The sequence below is a fragment of the Corvus cornix genome, chromosome 4 (genome assembly GCF_000738735.6).
Source record: "Corvus cornix cornix isolate S_Up_H32 chromosome 4, ASM73873v5, whole genome shotgun sequence".
Taxonomy (NCBI): domain Eukaryota; kingdom Metazoa; phylum Chordata; class Aves; order Passeriformes; family Corvidae; genus Corvus; species Corvus cornix.
Window position 1 is genome coordinate 62,435,634 of NC_046334.1, and position 15,429 is coordinate 62,451,062.

The following is a 15,429-nucleotide window of genomic DNA, read 5'->3' on the forward strand; positions in this document are numbered from 1 at the left end:
AAGGATCACTCCACAATTTAATAGCACAAACAGTTGAGCTCTAGAGTCCAGAAACATACTCAGCACTGTGAGGTGGAGGGTTTTTCATCCTGGAGCACCATCCACAATCCCGAAAGAATATTGACAACGTTCCCCTGTGTTTTCAAAGCTGGCAACAGAATGACACCTGACTTCTTGAAAAAGTCAGATTTTTTTTTAATAAATCTAGTTGTAAAGATTGAAGGAAGAACATGCAGTGTCAGCTCAGCATTGCTGAGGTTATTTTAAACTTCACTAAAATACAGCTGTTTATAAACACATCAAATTGCAGGTTCACACCTGTAGATTTTGGTTTTGAAGAGTTTGGTTTGGTGTACTTTGATGAGCTTTTGGAGCATGAAGACTCCTTCCACAATATGAGAAATTGGTGTCTGCCTCTATCTCTCAGTATGAAGTAGAAATAGCAGTGGGTCTTTAAGAATGTCAAAATGGAAAAGAGGACAATCATTACTTTATAGTTGATCTCCTTGGACTTGAATCCCGTGACAAAAACTATTTCTTTAGTAAATGGGGGAAACACTGCATCAAACAAGACCATATTTTTCTAGCACCAGAGAAGAAACAAATCAGAAATACAGCTGCTCACAATATGGCATTTTTCTTCAACAAACTCTGGTATTTATCAACAATCTAAACTGGAGGTTTACACTGGCAGTATTTCTGTCAAATGTAGTGGAGACAGAGGTCTTTTAGCCCAGAGGTCACTTCATACAGAAAGATGAGGTAAAAAATATAAGAGTACTGTTAGAAAAAATAGTGAGGAATGTTCTTCACACAAGCTCTGTGGAAAGGCTCCTGTACACAGTGAATCACTTATGTTGCACTCAGTTCCATGATCTTGATGGAGACAAGCAATTGTGCAATAAAAATCGTTTTAGATAGGAAGAAAACGAGAAAGTGAGTCTAATTGCAAAATGCAAGCCAAACATTCTGACAGCCATTTCCTATCTCTGGCTTGGCACTCCTGTATCAGCTATGCACCAGACTCCACCTCAGTATCAAGCCTTTTGATGGATTTGGGTCATTTGCCACAGATGAAACCGTGCTGTGGCCAGCACTCCCTGACATCAAAACTCACAAACAGCATTACTGGCACAAATAAAATGAAGTAACCACTCTGCCAGCAGAAATGAAAACATTCTATGTAGGAAATAATTCTGTGGCTGGATTCACCCATGTGTACCCAAGATACTTCTAAGTGGGTCTTTTGCTTTATTTTACTGCTGGACATAAAGGAAAACATTCAGGTAAATTACACTTTGGCTTCCCCCGTCTTTCTTTCTTGCTTCAATTTAGAGCTTGTCTTCAGCTCTTAAAGTTATTTCACTGAGTACAGACTTATTCTGTGCATTCTGCAAGCGAGAAAACACACCCCGGCACTGACCTTTTGATGACTGTATCCTCAGGAGAATGTTAGTTATTACTGCCTTCTTCTCCCTGACAGTGGAAGTTAGATATTCATGGTCCAGAAGTTCAAGAAACAGGCGCAGCTCAACTATTAACTCTTCCATGGCTGAAAGACAAACAAATAGAATTACTTTTTCTGAAAAGTCCCATTGGGAAAAAAGGTAAGAGTTAATTCTCATTTATCCAAATTCATAGTTATTTTCTAGTATTTCTTAAAAATGTATGGTCCTCCCTGATGGAAAGAGACTTTAACATTATTAAACATTAATAGATCCAACAGAATAATCCAGCAGTGAGTTTTGCTTGCATTTATAACATTTATTTCCAAACTGAAAGATGTATCTTTTCACATGCCACATGATGAAGCCAGCACCAGACAAGTTACATGTAGGAATAGTGGCCCCTGGCTTTTCTACCACTGCCACCCTGGTTCCCCTCCCACTAACAAAGTGCAAAATTTCTAACTGCACAAGGAATTTAAGACTCGGTAAAGCTTCTAGACACCACTGATATTTTAATGAATCTTTCTCTTTCCTTCATATTTTTTCTTCTGTTTGCTGTGGTAGGAACGAGCAGGTATTCTTTTTCTTTACAGTGATTTTTCTTTTTTATGATCTCCAAAGACAAGCTCCCAACCTCTCACATATTTTCTTATCATTCCCCAGATATATAATACTTCCAAGTGATATATTTCACATTTCATCCCATTCTATTATTCCAGATCTCAAAGCTCTTCAACTTTCTCTAGAAAAAATTGCATTCCTTCTCTCTATTCCCAGTGCTTCTCAATTTTTTTATCAATGAACTTTATACACACAGTTCTACTTTTTTCCTTTCAAATTATCCCTAAAGTCTTGCATTGTCCTAATTACTGCAGTAGCTCAGACCATACAAACGCCTTTGTTACAGCCTGATCATATGATATCTCTTCAGCAGGTTCATGAGGAAACCCATGGTATCGAACCACATTTTCATGCTTCAGTTCTCTCGCAATTCTGAGATTCTCTGGTCCCTTCGCTTAAGGGGATGTACTATTTATAGTTTCATATCCTCATTCCAAAATGCCTCCACTTAAATTCTTCTCTACTTAATCACATTTATTTTTATAGTCTTTTCAAGGCCTAACTGGGCAACTGCTGCTAAGCCTCTTCAGACCTCTAAAGGGTACATTCTTTGCTGCTTACTCCCTTACCAGCTCTTCCCTACTCCTAAAACCTTTCTGATACAATTGTTTACCCAAGTGAACCTGGAATCCTTTCTTCCATCTCTGAGAATGTGTCTGGATGTTTAAACAACCCTTGACAACACCACAGTGCAGGGAAGCCTGCAGATGTCAGCTACACTCCTGCAAGGGGCTATTGGCCTATTCTTGTCTCCAAGAAATGCAGATTCTCCCATGCATTTGGAGACTCTACCTGAGCTCTGACTGCTCTGGCAAGGCCAACTAACTACTAGCAGGCACAGAAGATGTACCAGGGCATGAAAACATCTTAACAAAGAAATCCCTGAAGAAGTACGCGTGGGAAAGTATTTTCATAGAATCATTTCAGTTGTAAAAGATCATCAAGTCCAATGACAGCACTGTCAAGTCCACCACTAAACCATGTCCCTAAGCACCACATCCATGTGTTTATCAAGGACAGTGGCTTCACCACTTTCCTGGGCAGCCTGTTCCAATGCTTGACCATCATTTCACGGAAGAAATTTTTTTATAATATCCAATCTAAACATCCCCTGGTGCAAATTGAATCCATTTCCTTTCATCCTGTCACTTGTTACTTGGGGGAAAACACTGACACCCACCTCCCTACAACCTCCTTTCAGGTAGTTGTAGAAAGTGTCCACCCTGAATCCCATTTTCTCTAGTCTAAACAATCCCAGCTCCCTTCAATACTCCTCATTAAGACTTTTGCTCCAGACCCTTAACTCTTAATTTTCTCAAAGACACTATTAATTTATACAGATAATTCCAGCCTGCCCAAGATTTCCTTGGTGACTATGTTCTTCTATTCACCTAAGCAGTATAAACTGTCCACCTTTTCAGGAACTATGTTTCTCAAAGATTTTCACAATATATTGGCAGAAAGAAGGTATTTAAAATGACAAGAAAAGTGTCTGCTCACTTCACGGTGTAACTTATGAAAAACATCCCATGGCTACAATGGTAATTTATTTCGCCTTTACATTTGTAGCTGTCTAAGTTCTCTAGAAGTCTGTCAGAAATCCAAAGTATTTCACAACAACTCTATTATTTCCAGAGTCGTTCAAATAATGAGACAACAACATATATATGGCATACAGCTTTCTGAAGCACAAAGGCAGAAGCTCAGATTTGCAAAGTGGAAAGTGATCGTGAGACTCGAGGAGAAATAAAAGGCCCTATAACCAAAAAAAGTAATACCCAAGCAATCAGCTCTTATTTTTTTCTCAAATTATACAGTTTAGAGATAAGATGTATATTCCATTCTGTGTATAGTGGTCTCTTGCTTTTAAGTATGCTTTGAATATAAAATGCATTCATATTGTTCATTTTAATTGCAGAATATATGAATATTTTAATAGTTACTTGTTACGATACATGCCTTTCAAAAGCTATCATTACCATAGAATCTAGGCAATCATTGTGAAACCTAATCAGTATGCAGTACAAGGAATGTATATTTTTCATGTAGTTCTACAGCCATATAAATTACTGTTAGTAATTGCATATATTACTGCACTAGAAGTTCTTTGCAATGCCACATGTCCTAATTTCTTTAAGGCAAGGGATTGTAAATAGGCTGAAAGGGAGCTCTCCCTTCTCCTCTTCACCAAAGAATACCATATGCCACAGTCACCTCATTTATTTGCTGAGAGCCTTCACTTTTAGGAAGGGAAAAAAGGACGAAAGGATCAGATACCTTTGATATGTAGAGTACATAACCGTGTTCAGTTATTAAAAATTATCAGATCCTTGTTCTCAGGATCTTATAATCTAATATAAACAGATGGATTGCACAATGAGAAATTAGAGCAAGAGGGAGTTACAAGGCAAGGAGACAAGGAAGCAAGAGGAGAGGAGATAGGGAACCGTTGCTGGAGAGACTTCTGGCAGGTGGCACCAGCCCAAATCTCTTCTGATTGTACCATAAGTGGCCTTCCTCTATGTCTTTGGATGAAATCTGCATTGCAGTCCCTGGTGACCCCTTCCCATTGACCTACAATGACCAGCCCACCTAAGGTACTGGAAGCAATTTAACTGCCCCAGCAGAGGATTTCAAAATCCAAAGCTTTGGTTAGGACAGATAGGAGGATGGTAAGATGGACCTGATACCAGTGAGGCAATACTTAAAACATGCCAAAAACGCTGCCTTAGCAACACATTCACACTCACTGCATGTGCCCTTGGCCTGGCGTGCAGCACTGTGGTTCAAAGGTTGAGTAGTGCATCACCAAGGAATACAGAGCATGACAAGACTTGCTCCTCCAGCCTTTGTAAGCTCATAGGTGTGTGACACTGACTTCAAGCAAGGAGCCATAAATGCTAATTTACAATTTTAGTGCAACAACAGAATGAAATTGTTAGCAGCTGTTAAAAAATGCTAGACACGAACACTTGGACATTGTTTCTACCAGGACTGAATTAGGGATGAATTTTCTTTTGCAGGAGTTAATAGCATCAGAAATATCAAAGTGTGAAGGAAGGAAGTTCTGAATTTCACTTTATATATGCATTGATGTCAAACATCCAAAAAGAAAGAAGGGAAACGCTGTTCCCAGCTAGCAAGAAACACTCTTTCCACATATCTTAAAAGCATACTTTCCTCTGTTAGTACTTTCGCTGCTTAAGGAAAGAGTTGAAATACTGCCATGAAGTGTATTGAAATAAAGTATTGAAAACTGTTTTCCAAGATGGCAACAAATAAATTTATATGTTCTGGGGAAAAAACAAGTTTCCCTGTTGTCAATCCTTGGCTGATTTTCTGGATTGAAGAACCTTATTTTCTCCTTCCTAGAAATGTGATGATGTGCTCACAAAAAAAGTAATGGAACTGAATAACAGAAAATCTACATATTTTCAGTAAGCAATCATTGTTTCTTAAACGGAGACTCAAAAGGAGCGGGTGGTGCAAGTCCCAAAGAAAAACATACTCCTCCAGTGAGAGATTACCCTTGGAAATCTGACATCACCACAAAGAAAGAATAATAATCAGAAGAAGGCTCTCAAAAAGGGGCCAATTTATTTGACAGCTTTGGTTGTATCCTCATTGCCAAAGGAATTACTTGTAAGTGGCAGGTGGTGAAAGGCAGGGTGGAGCCCAGGGATGGTAATCACACAGTAAGCTGATTTTAGCTTGACTGAGGAACAAAATCACATTCCATATTAAACGATGAGAAGTCCATTCTATGCTCAATAGGAATTATAGGCCCCTAATGGACTGCTGTAATTGCCATGCACAAATAAAAAACCAGTGATAAATCCAGAAGGGTTTCCAAGACCAGCTCTCAGGAGCTTTAAAGTTTTTCAAATGGCAGCACATAAAAACTATATACACAAGCCAGCAACAGAATACACCAAGGTAAAAATAATAAGAGGAAGGCAATTACATCACACTGCAGATTTTGTTCCAAACCAGAACTAAAACCAACTGGGGCTGAAAAAGCATGATGATGCAATTATTCCAAATCTATGTTTACGGGTACTAGCCTACAACCGTTTTTTAAAAGAATGTATTTTTCACTTCCAGTTGATTAGAAAAAAATGGTAGGAGCAGGACTATATCCCACACATGATTTCAAGGTTGCTTTAACCAGAGGAAACTACAAGGATGAGCTCATGAGAAAAAATGGTCAGATTGTTTTTTTGTTACTCCTAGCAGTTACAGTATTTCTTAACCTTTCCATAGCGCAAATGACCTGAAAGTGTTTTTCAGCTGACTAACACACACTGATGAACTTCTAAAGAAAAAGAAATACAAGTCCAGGAAGGAGGACAGGAAGTATGTTTAATTATTGTCTTGTCCATACAGCACAAACCTTCCACACAAAGTAACTTCACTTCCATGCTTGCATGTCTATTATAAATGCATGTATGAAAATACATGAATATCACAGAAATATGATTTTAAATTGAGCTTCAATTCTTTAGAAGATGCTATTGATCAGTTCCTTGAACACTGCTGAATCAAATCTCTCTGTGCTTACATTTTCTGTTCTCTGTTTAGTTTGTCATTTGCAGATGTTGATGGTTAGAACAGAGACCCACTACAAGAAATCACCAAATCTGACTTTCTATACAATACAGGCCAGAGACTCTCACCTCGCTACCCCTGTTTGTAGAGAGATGTGTATTTACCTGAAGTACCTGTTCCAGGAAAGCCAAAGATCTATGTCAGCATTTTGAGCCCTAGTTTCATGGGGGGGGGGTGATCCCATTTGACTTCCCCAAACAAATATGATTGGATTTATGAGTAGTATTGAGGCTAATCTTCAATATATATTATATATATATATATATATATATATATATATAAACTTCTTGAAACATAGAGACTCTTATAATCTTTAAAAAAACCCTCATTGGTATTTAGGCACACAAGCAACACTGTAGAAACCAGACATAGGATCTCATTTACAATAAAAAGCAGAATATGAATTTCATGTTTATACCCATTTCTCTTGAAATAGTGTCACCATCCTTAGTTTTGGATGCGGAATTTGAATATTTTATTAAAAAGCTCATAACAGACTACTGCTGAGGAAACCATGGCTGTATTTTATAATGCTATAAATATCAGGGACACTACAACGAATGTAGAGGCACAAGGCAAAAATCTTTATGAAGAAAACACAAAATCACTTTAACTCACTTCCCCTCAATCCTATAATGCAGTTACAAATATCCTGAAACCAGCAATTAATAAAAAAGTACCTTTCATGACTATTTTATCATTATGCAAGAAAAGAATTTCACATAGAAGCACAAAAATCTGAAAGCAGGCAGTGAGAGCATATTTAGCAGTAGCAAAAATTTTTAATTTTTTCAATAATGCTACCAGAAACTATTTGACATACTTGAAAACTGTATTGAAATCCTCTCCTCCAAGAAATGACAAGGCTTGCTGCTTGAGGAACACCCTATGAGGAGACAACACTTCTCGCTTGGAGAGTTTTCTCTTGGTTGCACTGGCCTTTCTCTGCTGCCCTTATAACCACAGTGTACAAGGTGTGATAGATTCTACCTGATAAATATCCTAAATCCTGCTCCAGAAAGTGAAGATGATCAGTTTGGGGATACATGGCATTAGAGGAAAGAATAGTAGTGTGTTAAAAAGGGATGAACCCTAAATAGTAAATGAAGCCCTATGGATGAAGAACTAGTATGAAGCATATACATATACAAGGATTTCCATTAGAGTGTTTTAGCACAAAAATAATCACACTTCTCTAAAAACTGTAAACAATCATCTTTTGTTTAAAATTTGGAGCTCCTCGGCCTTTCACAAAGTCTCTTTCCAGACAGTTTGGGGCAAGAGAGGCAAAACACGTCTACTAAAAACTCTTCCTGTTTCATGCATATTTATGATCAACTTCAATGACTGTCAAGGGATCACTTCAGCCATAACCCACATGTATTTCTCTTTTCCTTCTTCCTTCTGCTTCAGTTTTCCAGGAATTGGCTTTTACAAAACCAGCTGTCCAAAACAGCTATCAGAGCTCCAAATGCTACTGGTACAATACCTGGGTGATAAAACAAGAGGTGGGAGGGCATTAAGGAATGTTTGGACAAGAAACAAGGTGCCAAAAGTCCTACTCCACCAGTGAATCCTACAGCCATGCCAAAAATCCTACAGCCATGCAATGAGTGACAGCAGTGTTGGGGTGTAATCCATTAGCATGGATAAAATGTTTATTTCTTAAAGTACAGACCAGTGTTTAAGCAATGCCACAAAGTTTGGAGAGGAATGTCTGGTTTTAAGCAAGTTCAGAGACTCATAGGAAAAAAAAATAAGGAAAAAAAAATAAAGGAAAAAAAAACAAAAAAGGAAAATAAGAAACAAGGAGAAATGAAAAAGAAAAAAGAAAGAAGAAACAGAAGAAGAACCAAAAAAGAAGAAAATATAATTAGTGTTAAAGGCATTTAATTTTATTTAAGTACCAATTACCTACATGGAACTCATAATATGCTAGCCAAAAAGAAAAAAAATTGCTGATAACTAACTAAAGAAACTTACAGTGGACTTTATAAAGTTGTTCAAAGTTTTATCTAAAGTATGTTTTCCATATGAGATTTCTTTTGTTCCCAAAATAAATGTAACATACTTTGTAAAGCACATGAACATGGATTTCATTCTCACTGGATTCCCAGCAGGCTAAGTCTCACCCTCCTGCCTCTTGGCACTGTTGGCCTTCAGGCTGAGTTTCTCTTTGGACTCCCATTACCCTTCTACAGCAGAAAATTGAAATTTCTTGCATTTAACCATCTCCAAATGTATGAGCTGACATCATTCCACCAGGACAAGATATTCCAGGTCCTGTCTCCTGGCTCCTGCATTAGCTCACCTCCTCTCTTCCTCCAAACCACAGAAGATAAGTGGTCACTACAGAATTAATGAACAGACTCCAATTCCACAAAAGAAAAGCAGTTCCCTCTGATGATGCAAGAAGAAAGATAATCTGTGGTAGGAGGTGAAAGTCTGTGCCTGTCTCCAAATCCCAGGGGAAATGGGGATCAGAAAAGGCTGAGACACACAGAAACAAGTGACCTGTGGCAGTAAAAACAAAGCAAAGCACTGCAGTGCCCCTTGCGAGTTCTTCACTCGGGTCCTCAGCTGAACACCCTTTTTAGGGTAGAATGTCTTTCAAAGTTATGAATAATTACATATCCAGCAGAAGTGTGAGACAGTAAATTAAGGAAGTTAATGGAATGGAGAAACAGAATAGCAGAACAATGAGAAATAAATACAAATATGGCAACAGCAGGAACTGCACATTATATTTTGGTGGTTTTGTATTGAGCAACACAATTTTATTATCCACGTCAAATAGCAAACTTGAAAACGGCTCAAGTCCAGAGTCTGATCATGTCATCCATAAGAGCAGTACAACTGAAGAATAGTTTTCATTTTGTGGATCTGGAGCTCCAGGCTTCCAGTGTGCAGCTATTTTAGAGCCAGAAATGAGATAATATTGCTTTTTATAAGCATAGATCCAGAAGTCCTCACATTTGTATGTGAAGATGGAAAAAACCCCCTTTTTTTTCTGTCCTACAACACTCTTTTATACTACAGTTCTCACTGCTGAGTTCATTATGCAATGAGTAACTTCTGCCATACATTGATTATTGTCTGATGCTTTCCCCAAGGAGAGAAGCATGTTCTGCTTTTTCTGTCAGGCTTTTGAAAATTTCTATTAATAGATACAGATGACATGCATGATCCATAAATGTATGAAATATATTCTCTATTGAAAACAGCAATATATGCCTTTCAACAGTGGATTCAGCTAGCTGTGATAAAGTAGGAAAGCTGTAATTCTAAAATGGGGAATTTCAATTCCCTCTGCCTCTCAAGTTAATTCTCTAAAATATATCAATGTCTCTCTGATTTCTCCTCCTTCTGGTTCTCCTTCATGATTACTATGAAGAAAGGAAAATTAAATAAACTTTTAATTTTATAATTTCTGAAAATAAATTCTAAAAACAAAAAATTGTGCTCAGCCAGCCTGAGGCAAATTATTCCTTTCAGCTCCTTCACTCAGCACATCTCTGCAGTATGCCAAACGAGACAGCCCAAGGGTCCCTATGTAACCCTCCCATGGCGTGCAAAGAGAGTGCTGGAAGCCTGGATTTGATCCAGGGGCTTGGACAGAGGCTGCTACAAAGGAAGGCAGCAGCAAACACCCTGACCACAGGGAAGAGATCAGCCAAGAGTGGGATCCACACTTGCTAAAGGAGCTCCACATAGCAAACTTCAAGGGCCTTTTTTTTGTCTCCATGTGTTAATAAACGATCAAAGGTTACACTTTCTCTCTAAAAGAAGATAAAGTCAGAAACTACATTTCAGAAAACAACGAAAACCTAGGCCTCTGAAACTAAGTTATATTTTCTTACAATAGGAGAATTAGAAGTCAAACAAGTGCACTTTCATGTATTTTTTAGAAAAGAAATGGCACTAAAGACTATACTAATAAATTGGTCCAGTAAGTCAACTGAAATTTTGCCACTTGAGCTATGGACTGTATTGGAATTCAAAATGCTATTTTGTCACAAAACCTCATTTTCCCACCTTTAAAAATATACAGAAACCTCATCATTTAAATATTCTAGCATGGAGTGCTGGAATTGATGGTGAGAGTTTTAGAGAATGGCTACAGTATGCATGAGAGGCTCACTGCCCTGGCAGGACATGGGCAATACTACCATGATGGGACCTGAAACTGAGCATGCTGAAGAGAGGAGCACAAACGCTCTGGCACAATTTTCGTGACTGGATTTAGACCCCACAAATCTCATGTAAGAAGCTGGCACCATGTCACCAATGTAACATCTGAAATACGATAATTGTAAAGCTGAATTATTTTCAATATCCATAGTATTGATGGATGATGATTTTCATCTGCAGTACTGATCAGCCAGAAAACAAGGCATCTTCAGAAGACACAAAATAAATAAAAATTATTTCCCCTCACGACATAAAAAGAAAATACTTATTCAAAATTTTGGGTCTTTATCTGGCATACTTTGCACAGTTTCACTGATGCCTAACTAATTCACTGCAAGCTTGGACATGCAGTAAATACTTGTATGGTACAGAGATTTCATTTTAATTATGGATGTGCTCTGAATTTATCATGAAAGCAGAAAACATATGTTTAAGATACAGTAATAAACTGCTGTCAACATCTTTCTCTCAGGCTGCTCCAGCCACCTTTCCTCCTCTATCCAATCAGCCTTGCACCTCTTTGGAATACAGACTGTGCTAGACAGACTTACCTACAAGATCCCAGAGAAAATCTGCCTCCATGGCTTGCACTCCCCTTGCATCATTTTCTGTTTTCTGGACATTATCTAGATTTTTTACATCTGGTCACCTTGCCCCATATGTTTGGAACAGCCTCCCTTTTCCCTGCCAAGCAGCCTCCCTCTCTTCCATGAAATCCCCCTTTCTTTCAGCCTTCCCTTCAGCAATAACCCTCACATTCCCCCTTGACCAACAATTGTGCCATGTCTTGTCATGCAGCTGGTTTTTTTATCTACCTTTAGTTCAGATCCTGCAAATGTTTTCCCATGGTAAAAAAAACTTTCCAATCCTTCTGGTCAGTTTCACTAACCACAGCAGCAGGATGAGCTCAGAGAGAGAAAAAAGATGTGTTTTAGTTATTAACATCTAAAAGGCACTAACTTCATTCCTATGCAAAAGGAGCAGAGCAGACAAACAGACAGATGTCTGTTCCTCCTGCCAGCAGTGGGAGAATGCAGCTCTGAGGATGGGAGACCAGGGCAGCTGCCAGAACATATCCTGGCACCAGCTCAGGCACTGCCTGGCCAGCTGTGCCAGCTCTGTCCTCCCCCTCACACCTGGCCCTTTCCAACAGAGAGGTGGTATTTAAAAAAAAAAAATTATTATTCCATATTCCAAGAATACTTCTAAGCTCTGAGGACATATGTCCAAAATGTTACCATTACCAGTGGCTCTCACTCACCCTGAGCCTGGCTGCATTTCTTCAGGTCAAGGACATAATTTATTGTTTGTAAAAAGTGCTGCCATGGGACTGAACAGCACAAGCAACACCAGCTCCCCACTGTTACAGCATCTAAAAACTTCCTATCAGGCCACAGGAGAGAAAAAGGAAAGCACTTTACCTACATCCTCAGCATATTCTCTCCATGACTGCCCACTTGAGTCAACTGATGGATACCACAAAGATACAAATGGACCATTGGGTTCAGAACAAAACCCTATATTCAAATTACACAGTGAGCACAAATTACCTCTGAGCACACTTCAGCAGTATCACTTGGGGAGGGAAGCCACATTATATGACTAAGAGGTTCACTGCATGTCCATTTGTCCTCACCAAACTTCTGTCACAGCTGAGGGATCCTGATCAACATGAGCTTCACCAGGGGTTGGGTGTGCCATCAATCCAATGCTCTGTATGGCTGGATGAGATCCTGGATGGTTTGTTTAACCACATTTGCCAAAATGTGTTCCCCAGTTTTTCCCGTATTCCTGAGTAACAAAGAATACTCACTGCCAAATGTCCTCCCACTGAGATCACAAAGGCAAAAACCCAGCACCCTCCCTCAAGAAAAAAGCAGAACAGCAACGATTAGAGTTTATAGCAAGTTTGCACATTTTCCTGAGTTTATGTGCTTTGTTTTTCACAGACTCATAACCTAACTAGGAAACCACAGACTGATGCATCTGTTGGTCTCAGTTATTATCAAAAATGTGCTGACTCCCTATAAAAGTTATCCCATTGCATCATAGCACAAACACCCCGTGTCAGGCCTGTGTGTGGCAGCTGAGCCCGGTGAGGATCCCTCGAAGCCGGGCTGGGATAGACCAGCTGGGGCGGCGGCGGGGCCCTGCCAGCTCCGCCCAGCACCAGCCACAGCCACCGCACAAAGATAAAAGCTGTCCAGGGCAAACATTTGCATCCTTGCCTCATCTCACCATCTGCTGCTGCTGCTGCTCACTTGAAAATTAATACAGTGGCTGCTTGAACCAGAAGCTAATGCTACATCTGTCCTCCTTAGATCATTATTAGGCTACACATGCAACCCTTTTTGCAACTCATATGGGGTAACAGTGGCCTCTAATCTGACAGCATCTGTCCTCCATCAAGAGAGACCAAACTGTAGACCCTGAAACAAATTGGACTGAATCTTCATCCTAGTCTGTGCTCCCTTACTTTCCCCTTCTTCTTCCCCCATACACGTTCATTAGAGTTAAAAAGTAAATTAATAAAGCGTACATCTCTTTCAAAGAACATAAAAAGGTCTTTCACAAGCAAAAAGGTACAGAAAACTCAGGACTGGTCTTGCTTGTATAAATTACATTTCCCAGTCCAGTTTCTAGGGGCTGTTCATGGCTGTTAAGGAAACAAGTGAAATTGCATTTTATCATCTTGATCATTTATTCCTAATAGTTTCCTATTTGCATCTGATTTGCACTGCATGAAGAAAAGCAAAAATGTGAGAATAATCAAGCATATATATTGAGGTTACATATCTCATACAAATGGTAATTCTGTGGCCTTTAATCCAGAGAAAGTCTCAAAAAGGCATTCCCTATACATAGATTGCAACATACTGATTTTAGAGAAGGACTAATTTCACAGGCTTCAGGGGAAATAATCTGACATAGAAATCTATTCTCTTCTTTTCCATAGAAGACACACTAGAAACTTCTTGTAGGAACATCATCAAATTGAGCATTTTTAAAAGCCTTCTAGTAAAATATATTTTACCCTACATGTATTTTTCATCATTCAACTTAGAAATTATTTACAATAAGAAACTGAGCAGTCAAATCCACTTAGGGGAATTCTAGCAAAATGTATGTATCTACAAAAAAACAAAGCCCAAACCATTTTCCTCCTGTTCAAAGCACTTTGAAATGAAGTGAAAAAACTGCTAAGATAAATGTTTGCAACCATTTTTTTCTTAAGCTACAGTTTGAGAACCATGGCTATAGCTAAGAAAACTTCTAAAACTAAAAAGAAAAAGTAAAAAGAAAAACAAAACAAAAAAAAACCACCAACCAAACCCAAAGAACATTAGAACGGATAAAATACTCAGTCATGTCCTAGTCCTTTCTAGATCTGTCCCCATAGATGTAGGGGCTCAGGACAGACACATATATTAGCAATAAAATAATGCTAGGTGACCTCCTTCACCTCCTAGAAGCAAGAAATAGAAAGACAATTGGCAAAAGGCAGAAAATACCGGTAGAGAAATAGGAACTATTTAAATTAGCCCTTGTTTTGGAGCATTTGAGAATGGCAGAAAGGTGCTTCAAAAAGGCCAGGTGGTCCTGATGAAAAGGAAAAAACATGAGAAGATAAACAAGAGAAAGATAGGTCATTCACAGTCCATGAACCTTAACAGCATTCCTTGGAGAAAAACAGAAAGATTTATCTCAGTTAAATAGCTTGTTTATAGGAAAGATGCAAATGTGTTCTTAGGGTATGGCTTTTTGTCTTCTTTGCCTCTTTAATCTGTTTTCTCATGATTACACTTTTTTTTACCCACAATTTTCCTTAAGAGAAATACAAGGAAAGGCAAAATCAGCTTACACATTCTTTTCATTCCAGATGGCAAAGTGACGAAAACTGACTAAAGCTAAATCAAGAAATTTTTATGATGAAGTTATGGATTCCAAAAAAGCCTTTGCGATTTTTCAAGTGAGAGAATCAGGAAAGCAATTATCTCCTAACTTTTAGAAAGCAGTGCTCATTCTCAGGCACTGGAGACTACTCCATTTTCTTACCATCCTTTTGGGTTCCAAAGCAGCACTCTGTGGTTTACAGATGGGAAACTGAGGCAGGCTTAGTACCACAGAGACTGTCACGGAGCATAACTTGGCATTGCCACCAAAAGAAGCAGCCATGGGCACCTTTCCCAAACCTCAGCCTTTTTCAAACCCAGGCTGTCCTTTCTGCCTCTTCTCTGGGCTGGCATGTGTGCCTGTGCAGCCACAGGATGGACTGAAGCAGGGGACAGATACCCACTCATGCTGGAGTAACTTTATGGTAGGACATGACCATAGACATACTTGTACCTAAATTAATACTCTGTGAAGCTCGTGGGGCAGTAGTCACAAACTCAGGCTGGTTTGAATTTCCTTTTATGCTAGGATCAGGCAGTACTGGGATAATGAAAGAATCATGTGGTCCTCTGTGTCCTATTTCCTGACATTTCACAAGGAGTGACAGGACACATCGAGGGCTAGTGTCCCAACCACACTGCATCCTGGGGGAGTTCTATGCACATCC

At 39.0% G+C, this 15,429-nt stretch overlaps 1 protein-coding gene across 5 annotated transcripts in view; it reads right to left on the bottom strand.

Annotated features, from left to right (window-relative positions):
• The window catches only part of AFAP1 (actin filament associated protein 1), a 114,849-nt gene that overhangs the window by 63,741 nt on the left and 35,679 nt on the right, over positions 1-15,429 (bottom strand). For all 5 annotated transcript variants that reach the window (XM_039550923.1, XM_039550921.1, XM_039550922.1 and 2 more), the window contains exon 2: positions 1,424-1,552. In XM_039550923.1, the coding sequence (XP_039406857.1) occupies positions 1,424-1,550 (127 nt within the window). In that variant the 5' untranslated portion in view covers positions 1,551-1,552. The remainder of the gene's footprint in view (positions 1-1,423; positions 1,553-15,429) is intronic.